The sequence below is a fragment of the Mastigoproctus giganteus genome, chromosome 7 (assembly GCF_048544385.1).
Source record: "Mastigoproctus giganteus isolate SK-2022 chromosome 7, ASM4854438v1, whole genome shotgun sequence".
Classification (NCBI taxonomy): domain Eukaryota; kingdom Metazoa; phylum Arthropoda; class Arachnida; order Uropygi; family Thelyphonidae; genus Mastigoproctus; species Mastigoproctus giganteus.
This window is the reverse complement of record NC_143581.1, coordinates 223325075-223347860: the sequence shown is the minus strand read 5'-3', so window position 1 is coordinate 223347860 and position 22786 is coordinate 223325075. Positions and strand designations below refer to the sequence as shown.

Genomic DNA, 22786 nt, shown 5'->3' with positions numbered 1-22786 from the left:
TTTATTTCTCTACTGTATCCCTGTATCTTCCAATATTTTTCTGCTTTGAGTTTTAGTTGTAAATTATTTTTATTAGTCTATTCTTTTCTCCTCTTTGTTTTACATGTTCCAGCCATTTTAGTCTTCATATCACTGCCTCCATTGTTTTCTGATTTCTGAGTTCCAACTATAAAAATGCAATTTTTAATCCTTTGTGTAACTACAAGTCATGTCCATATAGTTATACATGGTTTAATAATATCTTTGTTCTACAATGAAAGTTGATCTTCTAATTGAAAAACTACCCTTCATTAAGATTGGAAGATACAGGGATACAGTAGAGAAATAAAGAATCCTGGTCATAACAGATGTGCTTATAATGTATTATGCCATCAACCACTGTCTTCTTCTTCTGGCATTATATGTTACATTAGCATTAGCATTAGTAGAGGCATTTGATGCAAGAAAGCAAGCTTATGCAGCATCAGCCAAAAAAAAAAAAACCCACTTCCACTTCACCCCTCTGTTCGTTCAAAATACCTGTCCAGCTGAGCCTTAAACTTATTTAGGCTATCAACTTCCACTACAAGGGATGGAAGTCTGTTCCACCAACCAACCACCCGCTGGCTAAAGGCAAATTTCCGCACGTCTATCCTACAACTGTCTTTCCTCAATTTGAATTTATGCCCTCTCAGGTGATTATTCTGAGCTAGAGGAAGAATCAGAATAATCACCTGAGAATAATCACAGAATTGAGGAAAGACAGATGTAGGATAGATGTGCGGAAATTTGCCTTTAGCCAGCGGGTGGTTGGTTGGTGGAACAGACTTCCATCCCTTGTAGTGGAAGTTGATAGCCTAAATAAGTTTAAGGCTCAGCTGGACAGGTATTTTGAACGAACAGAGGGGTGAAGTGGAAGTGGGTTTTTTTTTTTTTTTTTTGGCTGATGCTGCATAAGCTTGCTTTCTTGCATCAAATGCCTCTACTAATGCTAATGTAACATATAATGCCAGAAGAAGAAGACAGTGGTTGATGGCATAATACATTATAAGCACAGTAATTCACCATGTGAATTAAGTGCAAAAAAATACAAAAAAAATTATTATATTTTAAATATATCAACATATTAAATGTTGTCACAAGAATAATAAACCACTATGTTGTAATAAGAATAATAAACCACTATCTATACACACAAAATTAAATTAATAAAGACTTTTTCCTTTTAATTTATTTTTAATTAAATACATATATATACACTAACCTTTACAAAGTATTTGGATACTGGTGCTTCTCAATAAAATTGATGTTTATTCAGCAAATTAAGAACTTGTAGGTCCACCTTTGCCATAATGAAAACTTCTGGGTTCTTCCCAAAAATCTACTTACCAAAGGGATTTCCATGGAAATCCCTTTCGTAAGTAGATATATTGTTCCACTCCTCTTTCAGAGCCATTGTCAGTTGCACCATTAAAAAGATGTACAGTGGTCATGCCCTAATTAGACATTCCAGCTCATCACAAAAATGTTCAAGAAGATTGAGGTGCTGACTTAGCCATGCCAACAAGGAATGCTTTCCTCATATCAGGTGCCTATAGGCCTGGTTTTGGTAATCTGAGCGTGTTAGCCTGCTGGTATATGCAGGATTGGATCTATTTCTATAGAAATGTCCAAAACTCTGATAACACTAACCACAACTAATGGCTCTGATTCAAACCTCAAGAAGCATAGTAAAGGCTTGCTTCACTTTCACTGTTAGAACACATGCTCTACAGAACTTCTTTCTAACGTTCTACAGCTGAAGAATGATGACAATATACCACTCTGAGTATATTCAGCTGGTATTATGCCAAGCTTGTGAGCTGTAAATCTACTATGCAAATATAGGTGCTAGAATTCTCTACATGTTGATAAAAAATGCACTTGTGGCCATGAAAAATGACAGATCTGGCATTTGACTTCTTTTTTTTAGATGTTTCTGCTTTTACTGGAACAGGTTGCCTCTGTGGGTAGTTGATGGCAACAGTTTGAAGAAATTAAGGTCAACTAGATAACTACCGACACGAGGAGGAAAGTGCACAATTTGTTTTGTATTTTATTATCTACTTTCTCTCTCTTTCTCTCTTTTTTTTTTTTTTTTTTGCCAGTGCAGCAAAAGTCTGTGGCTTACTTGTACTATAATGCTAATATTCATATGGTGCAAGTGAAAAGTCAAGACCTACTTTATCAGAGAGGAGAGCATCCAAATACTTTGGATTATAGCTTTTATGTGTGTGATATATATATAAATTATTAACTAAAGCCATATTAGTTTTTTCTATGTTGTTTACTGTTTTGGAATTTTAATTTAGTTAAACCTACTATTTAGGTATTTCACCAGGGCGATGACCTGGTAATACTGGTAGTAATTTATTATTTTTATCTCTTCCTTTGCTAATATTTGAAGCAGAAGAACTCCGTGACAAGCTGATCTGTGTGCAGATACTTCCAGGAACCTTTGACAGCTTTTCTTGATTCAGCTACAACAAAAATTTTAAATATTAATTTACTCCAGTGTACTTTTATAATTGAACAAGAATATCAATATTTATCATCATCAAAGTTTATATAGCAGAATATATTATATTTCGATTATATATATATATATATTAGTCATATATATCATAATTCTGTGATATGTGTGCCATTAATTTCTTTATATAACATAGTTTTAGCTATAAATACATTCTTTTCATTGTCTTCAGCTTATTAAAAAAAAAGCTTATTTACATCTTCTTTGACTCTGAGACAACCAGAAAGCTGAGACATTTTCAAAGTGATATGACACCGTGAAACACTTGTTTTAAGTTACAGTGGTCACTACCATTTTCTACTTTTCATCATGATTACAACTTATTCTCATATGTTAACATTAGAACCATGCTAGAATATGGTCAACACGACACCTAAGACATCAATAAGTCAATTTCAGTAATCTGGTAGCTACAAACAGTCATGCTGCTGGGTCCAGAGGTGGTCATACCTCCAGGCAGATTTGAAGATCCGAAATGAAAATTTAAGTACAGTTGCTCAAAATTTGAGACTTTAATTCAATTCATTATCTCGAAGAGCCTGGCCAGCTAGGACCTCGAATCCAAAGTGCCTTCACATGCTCTTTGGATACAAGAACATCTTCATGACCTGCAGCTGGTAAAACAATGCCACTATGGGTGAGGGTTAGTCCTTATTGTACAGTACATCTTGGTAACTGTTTTGACAGGTGTAGAGGACCACCTTGACCAAGGCCTCTTACAAGTATAGCCCGTTGATTGATTCAATTTTAACTTGTTAATTGCCACAAAAAATAGCATTTGTGTCCCCTTTTTTAAGCAGTATGACACAACCTTTATGTCACATTTACACTCTACTGTTCGAATGGCACAACTAGCATCACAGACAGCATATTCTTTTACATAAGATGAATTTACATGGCCCAGCAGACCCAATTACGATGTTGGTTTCTTTTTTTTATTTCCCCCCCCCCCTCTCTTTTATATAGGCCATGGCTGGGCAGTGAATTTTTCACACAGTGTAAAAAATTTGCAGTTTCTACAAATTATAATGAATTTCCACAAATCTTTATAGTTTTTTTTTCCCTAAAAGTTTGTGATGTCAATTTTTGTTTTAAATTTCCCAGTTGTTTTTAAGAAGAACATAAGGTAAGCTGGTCACAGAACCAGCCTACCTCATAAGAGTAAAATTATTACTTTAAATATATATTTTATGAAATATATATATAGTAATCCCCCGTATCCGCGGGGGATTCATTCCAAGACCTACCGTGGATGGCTGAAACCATGGATATAAGCAAACACCTGCAGACCCCGTATATAACGTGATTTTCTTGTACATCCATACGTATAATAAAGTTTAATTGATAAATTAAACACACAGTAAGACATTACCAACATTAAATATGGTAATAATAAAGTACAGCAGACTCTCGATTTACCAGAACACTTCAATTCAAAAAAAAAAAAAAAATCAACCAGAAATCATAAAATTCAAGTAATAACTAGAATAGGTACAAACAGATATTTTGCAAGTCGTACATAAGTAACAAGAACCGGCATTATAAGACGTCATTGGGAGATTAGTGTACCTATTATCTTGCAACCCCCACTGTCTTCACACCTACCATTCAAAAAAAAAAAAAAAAAAAGAAGAAAAAGAAAAAAAAAAAAAGAGAATGTTTAGTTTGATTTAGTGCATTGCGCTGATTGTTGTGTTCCGTTGCACAGCAAAAGGACAAATTTTGTTTTGTTATTTATGTCAGGGATGTCAGAATTTTTTTTTTTTTTTTTTAAAGTAACTATTTTTTAGAAATCACAAAAATTATGGGAAAACGCAAGAGTTGTGCTTTCAAATTAAACAAAAACTTCAAATTATTCAAAAGTTTGAAAACGGTGCATCCGTTAAATCTCTAAAGAACCATTATAATATTGGTGACCAAACCATACGCATCATTGTAAAATATAAAGGGAAGCTATTCAATTTAAAATCGACATCGTAAAATATAAAGGGAAGCATTGTATTGGACACGTGAGTACTACATGTTTTTTTGTTTTTTTTTTGGTGGTTAACCACGGGTAACTGAATCAGCAGATACAGGGGCACAACTGTATTATGCATTTCATAAAACTATGACCACAGAGTAGTAATTACAGTGCAGTCACAGAAATCAATAAGGATATGACACAGCATTTGTGCTTCCTGGCCAACTGCTATAAAATTTGTTAAATTGGGTTGTGAGAGCCTTGGGAACAATAAAACATTAAATTTAATTAATAAATGTACTCATTTTTCATTAACAATGCCTTTTAATCATATATTAAAAAAATTGGAGGCTCCAGGAATCTATTTTTATTAGCATAATGATAATTAACATGTTCATCAAATCATAACCCAAGTTGACCAAGGTCTGAGATTATGTGGAGATTGAAATTTACATAGCCTCACCACTGCATTGCATCTAACAATATTTTTATTCCCTTTCATTCTGGCATATCAACTCAAGTCAAAGAAAATGCACTTAAGTTTTCTAAGGTCACCATTATATATACAGGTAGTTCTCCACTTTACGAGTTAATTCATTCCTAGTGCGCGGTTGTAAAGCGGGAATTTATTTCCCATAGACATAAGGTTAGGAATAGGGGTTACGTTCTCAACAATGAAATTAGTTTATATTTAAACAATGATTGATTTATTGAAAGAAATGAAAACGTAACCTGTAAAATCAAGCAAATTATAATAATAGAGAAATTATTTACGACTTACAAATGTTAAAGAATATTTATTCTTCATCATCATTGACTAAATGCACACTCGTTGATCACTCATTATTGGCTAGGTACTCGTTGGCTTGTTGCACAAGGAGTCGTCTTCAGAAATGTTTCAAGAGGCATTTGTTTTCAAGATAATCTTCTCTTTTAATTATAAATTTCACGATTGCATGCATAAGCATTTTTTAACGGCACACACAAATTACAATTAACATGATTCGCTTGGAGTAACAAGTTTATGAAGTTTAAAAAAAAAAGGAATGAAGAGAAGATTCTGAAAATTTATTTGTTTTTTATACGATTGAATATTTCAGTAAAGGGGAAACACATTTCACCACACAATTCCAGCTATTGGTATTTTCGCAAATGCAATAACATCAAGTTTACTACCCATTTATAATTGCTTGCAGTAACAGGAAAACCCAATAAACCGGAAAGTGCAAATTGTTTTATTGTTTTATGGTTGTGACCTCCAGAAATGTGCTTTAGAAAAATATCACAAAGGCGTTAAAATTGATTCTTATAATGGAACATATAATAACGATGAAAGTGTAGTGCATTTTAATGATTTGAATTTGTAACTAGAGAACCACATTCACGACCTTTTATATGGCTTTAAGGTCATGCTTGTGACCTTAAAAATGACATTTTAGAGAGATAAATAGCTTAGTTGTACAGCGAAAATTTCAACTTCCAAGATCTTGAAATGAATTACCAAAAAACAATGTGTAATTGGGTTCACATTACGGTATTTTAACGATATGATGGTGTCTCTCGAACTGATTAATATTGTAAATCGAGGTACACTGTATTGTAGATAGCTACGCACGTGGTTTGGAATGCGGTGTTTATGAATGTTTAACATTCATTTTTTTTGCAATTAATGTTTTTTTTGATATTTGGGGGGGAAAAAAAAAAACTTGTAAACCCAGCAACTCGTAATGCGAGAACTGCCTGTATATGTATTTTGACATTCCAAAAGTTTGGTGCATGTCCAACAGAAAGCCCACACAAATTTTAAACTTGCTTTAACAATTAATTACGAAGATAAGTGCAAACTAATTTTAGAATTGATGCTTATTCAGTATCAGCCTATAAAGAGAAAAAAAAAAAAACCTGCTTCCTCCATGTGTCTGTTCAAATTTCGTTAAATTTACATAAGCTCTAGTTCTAAGAGATTAGGTCTAATTTATTTAAACATTGAATAATTCATTAGCTAAACAAAAGTTTTCTTACAGCTACTTTATAACCATTTTGTTGTCAATTTAAGTGCATGTTTTGCAGCTTTTCTTTCAAAGTTAGCATGTTCTTCTACCTTTGAGAGAAAAAAGATATTCTCTAAATTTAATTTAATCATGCTTTGCTATTAAATACCTCAAATGTCTGGTCTTGAGACTTACAATCCAGAAAACTGAAGTCTGTCTCACAGATTTATGTTTCTGCTGCATTCCTTTTCTATAGATACTTCCAGGTTTTTCTGAATTGGCATCTGTAATTCCTCCACTCTTTTATTCTTTCAACTTCTGTTTTTGGGAACAACCTTCCTTCACATGTATTTTTTGAAAACTACAATCTATAGAAATTCGAGTTTAATGTGAATAAGTAGCTTCAGTCTTCTCAGCCTTCAACTCATGCATGATACTAAATAGTATAGGTTCAAATACCTTTCATGTTTGGGGTTTTCATATATATATATATAAAAAGTGGCCTAATCATAGCTTAATTACAAGTTATATAACTATCCCTTGCAGCTACTAAAAAAATTACTGTAAAATTATTTAAAAAATTAAAATTATTATAAAAAAAATTATTAAAAATTACAGATAAAATCTATTGTTTCTCTAGCGGCCTGTCTCAATTGTCAAAAGAACTTTACTCAGGACTACACAATTACTTCTAAGTTTTTTTCATCATTAACTACCTAAGTTTGCTATTAAAATGAAAAGATAATCTTGGGTTACTATTACAGAAGCACAGAACATTACATTTGCCAATATTGTCTTTATCTGCCATTTTTTAGACCAGATAATAATTTATCTAGGTCTTTTTGAGGCAGCATATGATTACTATATTTTAGCATCCACCAACTTTTGTGTCATCATCAGCAAACTTGTTATGCCTTCAGCAATGTCATTTTCAAATATCTGAAACAAGGGTCCTGGCACCTGAATACCATGGAACTCTATTCAAAACTCCAGTCCTCTCAGAGAAATAGCCATTTCTGGTCCCATCCCAATCCATAACTGGCCTCTATCAACCCAACCAACCTTTTATTATCCATTGTAGTACCTACCCATCAATGGTATACTGTTTGAATTTATACAAAATATGTCCAAAAAAGATGCAAGACAGCCTTATTAAAATCCAAATATACTATGTAAAAATTAATTTTGGCATTCAGTTCTTTTGTGACAACCTCATAATAGCTTATCTGATTAGATAGATATGGTTTCCCTTCAAAAAGTCCACTCCCGTTTTTCATATAATTCTTTTTCTGTCCAACTAATTCAGCAAGTACACCTTATCGCGGATCCCATAAAAAGATAATCTAGTTATAATCACAATGAGATTACATAAACATATAATATAATCATAATTATCCATTAAAATACCTGAAGCTACCTTTGTGCAGAGAAATTTTCCCATCTCCAATCTATTGGGACTTCACCTGGGTACAGAGACATACACATTATAACAGATGGTGGATTAGCAATTTGTTCTTCTGCTTGCTTTCAAATCACTGGATAAAACTCATCAGTTACTCTTTCTCTCCCCCACCCCATATGATGTATGACAATTTCTCTACCAATCCATTTTCAAGAACTAGATGATTTTGTATTCACTGAATACAAAATCATCTAGCATCTAGTTCTTGATACCTATCATCCGAACCAATAGCATTTATTTATTTATTTATATATTTAAGGCCAACGATGATGTTACCAAAATTATCCTGTAGTAAATATCTCAAGTCCCTTACATATTCAAAGAATTCTTTATTATTGTCCTTCGTACAGGTGATAAATAGTATAATTTTAAAATATTTAGCAAGAGTGGATATTAGTGCTTTCCTCGAATTCTGATGGTCCATTCAGTCTGCATAATGAATGCTCAGGTGCTTGACAGATCACCTTTAACAATGTCCTTGTGGCCATCAGTTCAAATCTACATATAGCCATGTTTTCTTCCACATTTATTATATGTGATAAGCCACAAGACAAGAATATCCAGTTTTATATAGCCGAAATACTTTTCCTCCAAATCAGCATTTGGATATACAAATAATCCATAGAGCATTTGGATTGCTTTTCAGTTTTCAATATAAGGACTTTTCACTTTGATGCAGCACTAAGATCATCTTAATTATCTCAATATAATTACTTTAAAGTAATTATAGCATGCCGATTTAATTATTTGATTTAGCGTTTTTTTGATCTACCCTACTCATTTTACTTTATAACATAATTTTCTTTCAAGAGTTTACTAGCTTTATCATTATCTGTAAGTAATTAACATAAAATAAAAATTCACTTGCTACTAAACAGCTATTTAAAGTCCATAATGTTTAAAATGATGGCAATTAATACATGGCATTAATGGTCATAAAATATTGAGAGAGAGAGAGAGATTCTCACCTCAGAACTATTAGATCTCCTAAGGCCAAGCTGAGAATGCACAGGGCTATTAATCTCAGACTCCTTATCCTCACTCTCTGGAGACAAAGTCACTATATCTGATTTTGGAGGAGTTCCAATATAAAAGTCAGGTGATGATCTATTTCCTTTACTTGGGATGGAGGGCAATTTGCAACTTGATAAAGAATGATCAAAACTAGATTCCTGTAGAATTAATATGAAAAACAAGAAATAAAGTGATTAAGCAACTGTAAACTGATTAATTTATTGATTTTTTATTCAGATCTCTATTCAATAATACTGCACCTCTAATTAAATTATGCCACTGGCACACATCCTTCAACATTTTATACATGATATAATTAAAGATTCAGATGAGAATGTTTCACATTGGCACATTATAGACGTGGCAGCCAATATGGTGACACAATGCATTTAAACCAACTATATTTTCATTCTTAGAAAAAAATTGGATTACTGCATCAAGAAAATACACTTTTCTAAGCACTAGCCAGCTGAAATTTATCCAAGGCTATATATATATATATATATATATATATATATATATATATATATACACACACACACACACACATACATACTGTGCTGCCACTTTATTAGGTACACCCCCTGCTGTGCATACAAATGGTTTTTCCCACAACGTTGCAAGTCACATGACCACAGTTGTGGATATAATTGCAGCAGAACAACCTTTCTAGTACCAGTTAAGCATACAAACCAAAGCAAGAATGGGGAAAAGAAGTGATCTAATGGACTTCGAACGTGGCATGGTAGTAGGTGCAAGACGTGCTGAACAAAGCATCTCTGAAACGGCAGTTCTCCTGAACTTTTCATGCGCCACAGTTTTAAGGGTGTATCGAGAATGGTGCAATGAACAGAAAACATCCTCTCAATGGCACTCCTCTGGAAGAAATTCGCTTGTTGATGAGAGAGGTCAGAGGAGGATGGTTAAAATTGTGCAAGCAAACAGACGGGCCACAATGACACACATGACGTCAGAATACAACCTTGGTGTGCAGAACAAAATATCGCAATGGACCACTAGTCACACTTTGTCACAAATGAGCTGCAACAGCCGATGGCCACATCGCGTACCTTTGTTATCAATGAAGAACAAGATAGCACACACCTCCTGTGGGCACAGCAACACCAGCACAGGACTATCGAGGATTGGAAAACGGTCTGACGAGTCGAAGTTCCTGGTGCATCATGTTGATGGAAGGCTCACAATTTGGCGAAAACAACATGAATCCATGGACCCGTCATGTCTGACGACTGTGCAAGATGGTGGGGGCAGAGTATGGTGTGGGGAATATTTTCTTGGCACACATTGGGTCCATTGATACCCATAGATTCACATCTGAATGCCACATCATACCTAAATATCGTTGCTGACCAAGTGCATCCGTTCATGTTGACAGTTTATCCTTAGTCAGATGGTTACTTCCAGCAAGATAATGCGCCGGTGCACAAAGCCCGAATCACTATGGAATGGTTCCAGGAACATGACAATGACTTTTCTTTGCTGCAGTGGCCGGCTCAATCGTTCGGATCTCAATCCTATTGAACATATTTGGGATGAGCTGGAAAGGGCTGTTCGCTGCAGGCCTACACCTCTGTCGAATCTCAAGGAACTGCGTGACACACTCATGTCTGCATGGTACTCCATTCCTGCACAACGTTTTCAGCATCTTGTTCAATCCATGCCTATTCAGGGTGTTTTGAAGGCTAAAGGAGTCTCAACACGCTACTAGGTAGGTGTACCTAATAAAGTGGCAGCACAGTGTATATATAATGTATTAATAACGAGTAGCTGTAGTGAATAGTAAAGGCTTGAAAAGAATGATAATTAAAAAATTGGTGTGGATTATGGACAAGGGGCACTGCCAGTAATAGCAGAAATACCCAATGACTATAATGGAATATAGATAAGCAGATTAGAGTATAAATTGAGGAATGCTGACTACATCAGATGCATTTGCAATGGAAAAAATAAATAGGTACCTGTAAAATAAAAGGTAAATAAAAATACATATAGTATTTAATGTTATGGATCCAATGATTTTAACTTCTTCATCAAGGGTCTGCAGCCAAAACCAATGGAAATATAGCAAGAAGCAAGGCCTCTGTTTCTGATATGAAAAATATGTAGTGAGGGAAAAACGTAGGCTGACATATATTTCATAGCCGGCCCGACAGAGACCAACAAGGAAAGGAATGAAAACCAGATAAAATCTAAGGTAAAAAATAAAAATTAAGATAAGATTAAATGAAAGGAATAAAATAAAATAGCCGTCCAAGAGGAATTTAAAAACAAAAAATGCAGACGAAATGATATTGACAAAGGCGGACAACTTAAAGCAGTGCCAAGCAGGAGTTGGTGAAATGGGCTGAAGGGGAGCAAACGACAGCCAATTTGTATCGGTGAACCAAAGAAGTTAGCAAATTAGTTCTCGGTGTATTTATAACATGTTGAAATAACCCAAGTGTGGGAAGGGGAGAAGGTGTGAATAGGTTAAAGTTACCCGTGTAGGAGGGAGGCTGGCAATTAAACTCTTACTACGTATATTTCATATCAGAAACAGAGGCCTTACTTCTTGCTATATTTCCATTGGTTTTGGCTCCTGACCTTTGATGACAAAGCTAAAATCATTGGATCTATAGCATTAAGTACCATATGTTTAGTACTAATGCTAATTAGTAAAGGCATATTATGCAAGAAAGCAAGCTTTTATAGCATCAGCCAATAAAACCTAATTTCACCCATCCACTTGCTCCAAATGATGTTTGTCTAGTTCTGCCTTGAATCTATTTAAGCTATCAACTTCTACGACATATGGAAGTTTGTTCCAGCAATCGACCACACGCTGGCTGAAGGCAAACTTCCGCACATCTACCCTACAACTGTCTTTCCTCAATTTGAATTTATGCCCTCTCAGGCAATTATTCTGAGCAAGAGGAAGAATCCTATCAGCACTGAGCATGCTCAAACCATTCAAGGCTTTATACACCTCAATCAGATCACCTCGCAGGTGCCTAGTCTCCAGACACTGTAATTTGAAAAAATTCAGCCTTTCTTTATAAAAGCAACCCTTTGTTCCATTCACTAATCTGCACTCACTCCAGCAGTTCTACATCATTCCTAAAATGAAGCCTCCAGACCTGTATACAGTACTCAAGGCATGGCCTGACCATTGCCTCATACAAAAGGATAATCACCTTCTTATCCCTGCTAGAAAAATTCCTGTATATCACTGACAAGACACAGGAATTTTTCTAGCAAGGATAAGGAGGTTTACTTAAATGCATCTAATGTGGTCAGCATTCCTCCATTTATACTCTAATCTACTAGTCTATACACACACACACACTCTCTCTCTCTCTCTCTCTCTCTCTCTCTCTCTCTCTCTCTCTCTCTCTCTCTCTCTCTCTCTCTCTCTCATGGAAGATTACAATGCAAGAGTAGGAACAGAACAGAACAGCAAAGTTATTGGAAGATTTGGAGAGAAAGACAGGAACGACAACGGAGATAGACTATGCAATCTTTGTGAACAATTCGACTTGAGAATAAACAACACATTTTTCCAACACAAGGATATCCATAAATATACTTGGTCACAGGAGACAAGACAAATTAGATCAGTTATAGATTACATTATTTCAAAACATTCAGGGACATATGTATTGAAAGATGTCAGAGTTTATAGAGGAGCCGAATGTGGATCTGACCATTTTCTTGTTAAAACAACACTGAGGTGGAACTGGATTAAGAAAATATGTGTGGACAACCAACAATGCAGGGAAGGAGAAATGCTACAAGTGGATCAATTTAACTTTGACCTACTCCAGGACGACAGCATTAGAAACAACTTCACCCAGAGACTGGATGCTGCAATTAACATAGAGATAAAAGGTAATACTGAAGAAATCTACGAATATTTAAAAAATACTGTTAAAAAAATAGCTCATGAAATCCTAGGCAAAAAAGATGAGCCAAGAGCTGTAAGAGCTGTTGTAGAGGAAAAGAAACTTGCATATCAGAAATGGCTGGGTGATAGGAATGATGCATATAGGAACATTTATGTTGAAAAGAAGAAAACAGACAATCGGTTGGTAGTAGAAGCGAAAAATTAAGAATGGAAAAGGAAATGTACAACTATTAATAGCAAATTGGGCTTCAAGCAAACAGAATAAACACAACACTGGTTTGCAGTTAGTACCTTTGAAAGACTGGATGGAGTACTATGGACTTTTAAAAGAAGACCGGGAAGAGTTCAAGATGATGGAGGATTTTGGTGTAGAAGACTCGGGCTTAAAAGTTTCTGTTAGGGAAGTGGAACTCCTACTAAGGAAGGAAGGAATGGCAAATCATCTGGACTTGAAGGAGTTTACATGGAACTTCTGAAATATGGAGGAAGAGGAGTGGCTGTTCTGATACAAAAACTGTTAAATAGTATACTGAGAGGAGAAGAAATACCAAAAGAAATGATAACAGGATATATTACATCAATTTATAAGAAGGGCGATCGGAAAAGCTGCTCAAATTACAGAGGAATATGCGTCCTGAACCCGCTGTTAAAGATCCTTGGAAAATGGATCAGGAACCATTTAGAAGCACAATCGAGATATCAGAAGAACAAAGTGGTTTTTCCGCCGGGAGGTCATGTATAGACCATATCTCAACAGTACAACAGATCCTTGAAAAATGCCAATCAAAAGGAAAAAAAATCTTTATGATTTTCATTGACCTTAAAAGGGCATATGACAGTGTTGCAAGAAAACTCTTATGGGAAGCACTGAAAGAGGTAAATACTGATGGACAACTGATTAACATTATTAAGGCAATTTACAGGAATAATAGATGCAGAATTAAAGTGGGATCAGCTTTGTCATCTGAATTCCACACTTCAAAAGGCTTATTACAAGGTTGTTGCATGTCACCAACACTTTTAAAAATTTATATCGACATCTGCCTAAAATCCTGGTCAAAAAAATGCATTAAATGGGATTGCAGTGATGGCCAGACTATGATATGGTGGCAACAACATGAATCAATGGGCCTATCATGTTAGATGTTAACAATACAGGTTAGTGGTGAAGTTCGATAGCATGGGGATTGTCTCTGGTATATGTCAGGTCCTCCAATACCAGCATATCAATATCAGAATTCCAAAGCCCACTTGACCACTGTTGCCAACCTGGCGTTTGCCTCCATGCTCACAGTTTGAACTATCTAATAATGGTTACTTCTTGCTGGATAATTTGCCATGCATATAAGGCACAAATTGTTCAGGAATGGTTTTGGAGTGTTAGGGTGACTTTACCATACTTAATTGGCCTGCTCTTTCACAGATCTCAATCTGATTCAGCATCTGTAGGACAAGATATAAGGAGCTGTTTGTGGCATAGATTCACTACTATCCAATCTGAGACAGCTGTGTTTGTTTGTTATTTGGTTTTTAGGAGCATTAGCAACTAAGGCCATATTGTTCTGGGATATGCGGTGGTCATTCCCTGACCATTCCGCATCGTCCGTATTTGGTGGTCACGGGCTCGAACCCCGGTCTAATCAAGAAGCGTGTGCTACACACTGCTGCTCCTTCCCACCTGGCTATGGAGGCGCCTGAGACAACTGTGATATGATGCACAAGCAAAATCCCAACAGAATGCATTTGGCACCTCATGATGCCCATGTCCTAATGACTTAAGACAGTTTGGAGCAAATAAAGAAATAACATTTTTGGATAAAGGGCATGTCAGTCATAAATACTAAAACCTATATGTTCCATATAATAAACAAACAATTTTTGTAATACAAGTGAACAGAAACTAGAGACAGCAGTTAAATAGTAAATGAAAATGATACTATGCTGAATTGAAGAATAAAATACTGTACTTATAGAGAAAAAGTTATTTTTTAAAGAACTTTCATAATCTATGGCCATATTATGACAACAATAACAAATTTCAATCTGACTGAAAGTTGTTGTTCTGGTCAAAAGCACCATAAAGACTGTAGATGCAAAATATTTAAAAAAAAGTGACCAAACATTTTTGTATGAGATATTTTCAAGAAAATTACAGGGTAAAGGAAAAGGTTTTCATTTCCTTAAGGGAAAAATTGTGTTGGCTTTTGACATTATCACTTGAGACCAATTCAGTGGAAGAAACTGAAATTCCTAAGGGATATTACTGATGAAAGCATAAGTAATTTTTCAGAAAACAAAAATCAGTAATTGTAAAATCTATGTTTTGCAGTGTGTGTGTGTCTTAAAAGTTCCTAATGAATTAGAAATCTTCATTATTCACGAACAGTGGATGACAGCTACATGCTGTTTTCACATTTCAATAAATTACCACCAAAAAAGTTATTTCTGTTAGTTTTTTAAATACTTCATTGTGAGTGTGACTGGTAATCCTAGTACAAAAATATTACTCCAGCTTAACAAACGAAAGGTACTGCTCGTGGGTGGTAACAGTAATCCCAGAGTAATGTTCCAACTATGTGGTAGTACACTCAGGGTAATGGATAACAAAAAAGATCTCAGGGTAATTGTGCAGTTGAATTTCTCTGACCAATTCAGAAAGGCTGCCAGGACAGCTCATGGGATTTGCCAATGATATACAGGAACTTTGTTAACAGGAATAAGGATGTTATTATCCCAATTTAAAAATGCAATGCACCTGGAGCTATATGTAGTACTAAGGCTGCACCTTGGGTAGTGCATATAGCTCCAGAGGCCTCGTTTTAGGAAAGATGTAGATCTGCTGGAATGGGCACAGAAAAGGGCAATGAGATTAGTGAAATGAACAAAAGGGTGGTCTTACCAAGAAAGGCTTTGGTACTGCACACTGCAGCATTCAGAGACCAGGCACCTGTGAGGCATTTAAGGCTTTGAATGACATAGGGATTGACCAAGGTCACTGCCAATGGCATTCTTCCTTTTCTTCTCAGGCTACACACGAGGGGACATAAATTCAAACTGAGGAGGGATGGTTGCAGGATAGATGTGAGGAAGTTTGTCTTTCGGTAGTTTGTTTCGGTAGTTGAAGCGGTAGTTTGAATAAATTCAAGGAATACTACACAAATTATTGAAAAGGATAGACAGGTGGCGGGGGGGGGAGTTTGATGATTTATAAGCTTACTTTCTTGCATCATTTGCAATTACTAATATTAACATATTTAAATCTTAACATAGTATACTTAAACATCACTTATCAAAATCAGTCTCTAAAATATGTACTTTTCAAATTAGTTGTTAGAAATGATAAATATGCCATTCCCATATGACATTCCCTTTCCTGTACAACAGCATCTGCTTTGTTTTATTTTTTATAGAAAAAATTCATAAACAAAGTAAACAAGAAGCGAAATTTGACTACAGGAAAATTTGAAACAGTGGTTGCTTAAAAGAGAGTAAACATGCTTTCAAAAGGCTGATCGTTGGTAGGGGTGAAGGGTGTTCATTTAATAAGAGTGTGAAAGAAATCTCCCCCCCACACACAAAAAAGTCATTGAGGGGAACAATCATTTAACAGAGGTGATTGTTAGATAATTTATTTATCAATCACATAATGTTTAATTGAACGATACAATGAAAGTAATGATTGATAGCAAGATTTTCTAAACACACACACGCACACACACACAGATTGTAGGTGAGGAGACAAAATATGTCATAATAAATGCCTAGCTCCAACTTTTCCATCATGCTATGTCAAACAGGAAATTAAACTATAATAAACCTGAACTTATAAAACATTTTCATTTACCTGGAACACAGCTGAAACTTTAGAAGGCACAGTACGATACTTTTCTGATTTCCATACCACTTTAACAGGTTTCTTCTGTTCTTCTTTCTGTTTGCACTTGGCTTGAATCTCTTTTAACCTTTTGATATTCTCTTTTGTATGATCCTTAATGACTGGCTCTAAAAAATTTGAAACATTTTTTAAACTTGTTCATAGATATTAATTGAATACAGTAAGATTTCTATTTCTGAAATGAGTCAATTTCCAGGTTGAATAAGAGAGAATGAATTCTTGGCTTCTTTGGGTATAAAACTTATTTTATTACTATTTTAACAATAATGTATAAATCCACCATTAGAGAAACTGCATTCTAACATCCTCAGAGTGATCAACCTTATTTGGTAGTACAAGGTTATCATAATATCACCAAAAAAGATTACTCAAAATAAAGTGAAATCCCCCAAGTTCAAAAAGTTGCCTTCAAGGTGGAATTTTCACTGTTATAAAGAATTCCAAACTAGGGGCCATAAATTCAATTTACAGAGGAAGAGGTTTAGCCTGGATTGTAGGAGTTTTCACTCAGCCAGTGAATTGTTGACTGCTGGATCAAGTTGCCTTCACAGGGTAGTTTTGGCTGACAGTTTGAAGAAATTCAAAGGTCAACTGGATAGTTACCTGTGTGAGGAGAAAGCACATGATTTCTTATCTACTTTTTTTTGGCCAATGCAGCAAAAGCCTGTGGCTTCTTTGCACTATGTGGCTAATACTACATTAATTTAAATAAACAAACCAAGGGTTTATAGAGTATTAGAGGGGAAGATCCTATTTTCTGATGCAGAAAGGAGGGTGCTCCACCTTTACAAGCTGCCTTGCTAATGAAAACTATGATGAACTCCGAATAACAAATTAAGCATTCTGAACAATAATGGCAATAAAATATGATAATTTTAATAAAAACTAGAATAAATTTTCAGTTTCTCAAAAATTCAATTAGCTTTTTTTTCCATTTACTGCATTTCTCCCCATCATTTTATGGTGGGTAAAATAAATTAAATTAGTGAAAAAAAATTAAACTAGTAAAATAAATTAAATGTTGAATAAAATTTAATAGTACATGTGATACTGCTTCGCACCAAGAGGTTAGCATAGTTATTATGGGGAGAGGAAATCATACCGAAATTTAATTTAACTGTACTCTTAATTAATGACCAAATAAGAAATACTTCTAAAAGATGCATAGCTATCTTATGTGCAGAAAAATTATAAGCAAACATCACAATTAAAAGAAATGCCTAAATATAATAGGATTTTCTTCCAGTCAATACATGAAGTCATGCTGCACCTATTTTTTGTAAAGAACTCATTTTAAGGCCAAACACTAATTCTAATGTTCCATATTATTATCACTTCTTATGAGAAGGCAAATAAGAGATATTATAATATACCAGCTTGTTTGCTCGCAGGATGAAAATATACAGGAAATAAAAATAAAAAAAAAAACTTACATCTTTCCTCAAACCTTCCCACTTTCAGTCCCACTTAAAACTAGGATGGAATCAGTCAGCTGTTGATCACACATTCAACAATCCTCTCACCCCCCCCCCACAACCCACTAGATGTCCTGGACAATAATGTTACCTATATCTTGGCAGCAAATTGGGGAAGGCCTACACCTCAATCAGCAGTTAGTTAGTTATTTGGTTTTTAGGAGCATTAGCAACTAAGGCCATATTGCTCCGGGATATGCGGTGGTTATTCCCTGACCTTTCCGCATCCTCCGTATTTGGTGGCGACGGGCTCGAACCCCGGTCTAATCAAGAAGCATGTGCTATGCACTGCTGCTCCTTCCCACCTGGCTACGGAGGCGCCCCTCAATCAGCAAGACAACACATCATGCTGTGATAGACTGTTTGAGGACATGGGCATCAAAAAGTTGGACTGGCCCAGAGCTATGACCTCAATCCTATAGAGAACCTTTGGGATGTACTGGATCATTGTGTGTGTGTGTGTGTGTGTGTGTGTGTGTGTGTGTGTGTGTGTGTGTGTGTGTGTGTGTGTGTGTGTGTGTGTGTGTGTGTGTGTGTGTGTGTGTGTGTAGAGACTGCCCAAAAAACAGCTGAACTGGTTGCCACTTTGAATGCTGAAAAATATCAGAGGACAATTACAAAAACTGATGGAGAGTGTTCCACAAAGACTACAGGCCGTCATAAAGGTTAAAAATTTCAGCAAATATTTCGGATATTAATGGTAGTGCTGATATCTGAAACTAGCTTATTAATGTCATTAGATAAATTCTTTAAAGACCACATTAATAAGGCAGGTATACACACAGAATTAAAAAAAAAAAAAAAAAACCAACATGCTGCTGTGCTCAGTTTGCTCAGTTTTTAATTTGAATGACTATTCAATAAGTAAATGCTTTATTAACATGCCACTAAAAACAGGCATGAAAAACTGTCTGAAACATATGACTATTAATCAAAATTCCAGTCTAACATAAATTCAATCCAAATTTAAAAAAATGTGGAATGCAGCATGTGGAAAGTATCTTTTTACACAATTTTCATGACTCATAATTTTTTTAAAAAATCAACACAATAAAAAGCCATTTAGAATGCATCCACCATTTTTTTTTTTCCACACCACAACTCTGGTCTTGCCACTTGGTGAAAATATATATGAATTAATTTGGCTACTGATGCTAAGAAACACAATGTGCACATAAAGCGGCACTGGCAAAACAATCACCATGCATTGGGGATACATAGTATAAAAACACTGTCCTTTTTTGCATATGCCATAAAATCACTGCTTCAATCAAAATATGATCTTAATTTCTGTTGGACTTAACTAGAAAATCTGGAATTTTCCATCTGAAAATTATACGATCAGTGACAACTGTACAAAACAGATTAACATATATTAAATAATGAAACATTAATGCACATCAGTTATAAGCAAAATAACCTTAGTAGGGGAAATTTTAAACCCCAAAAATCAAGTAACTGATATCTGATGTACTAGATATCTGTCAGCTCTCACATGCATCTTCATTCTACCTAATTCCACCTCTAATGTGCTCATACAATTTCAGTGCTTTGTCTCCACAGCAAAAACAGAAGAACCACTACCTACTTTATCTACTCACATTTAATTAATCAAATAGATAATATCAGCAATGGAGGCTGACAATGTTGTTGGTAGCAGTGAATTTACACACCAGTGACACACAAACACTTGAGTATAAAAAGGCAAAACAAAAAGGAAAAATCTTCTCAACAGGGCTGAGTCTAGAAATTTTATTGTCCAAGGTGAGACATGAACATAGCATATTGTGAGGACAAGAGTCAGTATACAGCAGAATGAAATTCAACTGTAAATGAATAGCATACTTTTTCCCTCCCACCTGGCTGGCTGTGGTCTCAGAGTAATATATACAGACCCTGTTATGCACATTGTGAGACTGAGCCCATACACTGCCACAAAAATTATATGGCCCATCATTAACTATTGCACTGGTCTATCAGCTGCAATAAAGCAACTATGATGAAACTGGGGCCATAATGGAGTATAGATATAAATTTATTTTACACTCTTCTTAAGCAGCAACCTTTGGCAGTTGGCTAAGAGTTACCTCCCAGAACCCTGCTTTTCTGGGAGATAGGTGCATAATAGAAAGACAATGGCAATGTATGATTACATTGTCTGAAGCAACAAATAATTTTACATATATATATATATATCACATATTTATCATATCATGTTTTTACTTGTAGCATATTCATACATACATGCCTATGTCATGTCTTTATTCATAGCATTTATCATATGTATGTCTATAAACCACTGGTTGGGTGTCAACCAGTACAGACATATAGCATACTGCTGCACTGATTACATACAGTGGCATTACATTTCAGAACTTCAGAGCAGGTTAGTTTTTGGAATAATATTCTGTTTTTTTTTTGTTTTTTTTTTAATTTAATATCCTAAACTGTAGTTAATATATAGTTTGAATTCATTAAAGTTTTGTTAACAGTTTAATTTCTGTAATAGTTTGTTAATTTAATTCCTGTAATATTTAAAAATTTTCTAAAGTATTTGAAAAGCTACAGCTTAATATTCAGATAGCTTTTGTGATCAATATTTTGGCAGGATCTTCATAACTTTCATTCAGTAAAGCTTAAATTTAATTATCTAATTGTTGAAGTTTTGTCAACAGTTTCATTTCCATTTCCATAATATATTGTAAATTTAAATTCTGTAATATATTGTAAATTTAAATTCTGTAATATATTATAACTTTAAATTCTGCAATTAGCATTAGCAGAGGCATATGATGCAAGAAAGCATGCTTATACAGCATCAGCCCAAAAAAAACACACCTTCCTATTTAACCCATCCAGTCACTCCAAATGTTTGTCCAGTTCAGCCTTAAATTTATTTAAGCTATCAACTTCCACAACAGATGGAAGTCTGTTCCAGCAATCAACTACCCGCTGGCTAAAGGCAAATCTCCGGCACATCTATTCTACAACTGTCTTTCCTCAATTTAAATGTATGCCCCCTCAGGTCCTTAGACTGAGCAATTAGAAGTATCCCATCAGCAGTGAGCCTGCTCAAACCATTCAAGGCCTTATACACCTCAATCAGATCACCTCACAGGTGCCTAGTCTTAGATGCTGCAACTTTCAGAATTAGTCTTTCTTCAATCTTGTTGCCCCTCTCTGTACTCATTCTAGCAACCCTACATCCTGTCTAAAATGAGGCCTCCAGACTTGTATGCAGTACTCAAGGTGTGGCCTGACCCTTGCCTTATACAAAAGGATAATCACCTCCTTGTCTCTGCTAGCAAAATTCTTATATAACATTGACAAAACTCCATGACCTGCTCTGGCAGCCCATCTGCACTGCTCAGAGAACTTCATATCTGACTGCACAATTACCCCCAGGTCTTTTTCATTCTACCACACAGTTGGTACATTTCTCTTTGGTTACTGCTACCCATATCCAGTACTCTGCATTTGTCAATTTAAACTTCAGTTCCACTTCTCAGCCCATCTATCTAACTTTTCTAGATCCTGTTGCAGTAGTATACTATCTTTAGTGTCATTAACCTACCAACCTTTGTATCATCTGCATTATTAGACATTAAGACTGATATACCTTCATCGATATCATTGATAAATACACAAAACAACAATGGGTCCAGCACCGAAACCTGGGGGACTCCACTAATAACATTAATCCAGGTAGAGCAGTGTCCATTTATTACCACTCTCTGCCATCTCCCACTCAACCATCCTTTTATCCATTGCAGCAACTTGCCCTTAATGCTATACTGCTCCAATTTGTACAGCAGTCTTCCATGTGCAACAGTATCAAAAGCTTTTCTGAAATCCAAGTATATGATACCAAAATTATTTTTTTCATCCAGTTCCTTTGTGACCACATTGTAGTTTCCCATCAAATTGGTTACACAAAACTTCCCCTTTACAAACCCATGCTGTGTCTTAACTATTACTGCAGTCTTGTTTAGGTGATTCTGCAATTCTGGCCAGACACAATAGGCAGGACTATATGCTGAAAGCCTTGTGGATTAACTCAAGGCTCAAGGAAATCTGCATGACTTAAGGGAATTTTTTTATATATATCAGCATGGCTTGCACTTTCAGGTAGAAGGAATATATTTTGCAGACATGGTATTCATTTGAACAAAGGTGGTGCAAGGATTTTTGCCAGTATCATTGAAGCTAGATACCTTAAGGGTTCAGGAAAACTGCTAGTTAGGGGGGGAGAAGGGTTTTTTTTTTTTTGATTTGGTAGTTGTTGGCGCATTGGCTTCTGTGGCCATATTGCACCTCCCAAGGTTTTTGCAGTACTTTGATCCAAGCGCGAGGCGGGAATCGAACCCGCGACCTTTGGGTTGCCGGGAAGGTACTTTACCCACTCGGCTAGCCCGGTCGGCCGGGGGGAGAAGGGTAATATAGATACATGTTTAACTGATGGTATGGGTCAAAGTAATGCTTGCACTCGTCCCAAGAATTTTATTTGTTGCCACAACAGCCAATGTTGGCA

At 35.4% G+C, this 22786-nt stretch overlaps 1 protein-coding gene across 1 annotated transcript in view; it reads right to left on the bottom strand.

Annotated features, from left to right (window-relative positions):
* LOC150083721 (enkurin domain-containing protein 1-like) overlaps positions 1-22786 on the bottom strand; it is a 43412-nt gene that overhangs the window by 9972 nt on the left and 10654 nt on the right. The window contains exons 3-5 of the mRNA XM_090378583.1: positions 16730-16887; positions 8936-9139; positions 2341-2498 (exon numbers count right to left, since the gene is read on the bottom strand). Of these exons, the coding sequence (XP_090234709.1) occupies positions 2341-2498; positions 8936-9139; positions 16730-16887 (520 nt within the window). The remainder of the gene's footprint in view (positions 1-2340; positions 2499-8935; positions 9140-16729; positions 16888-22786) is intronic.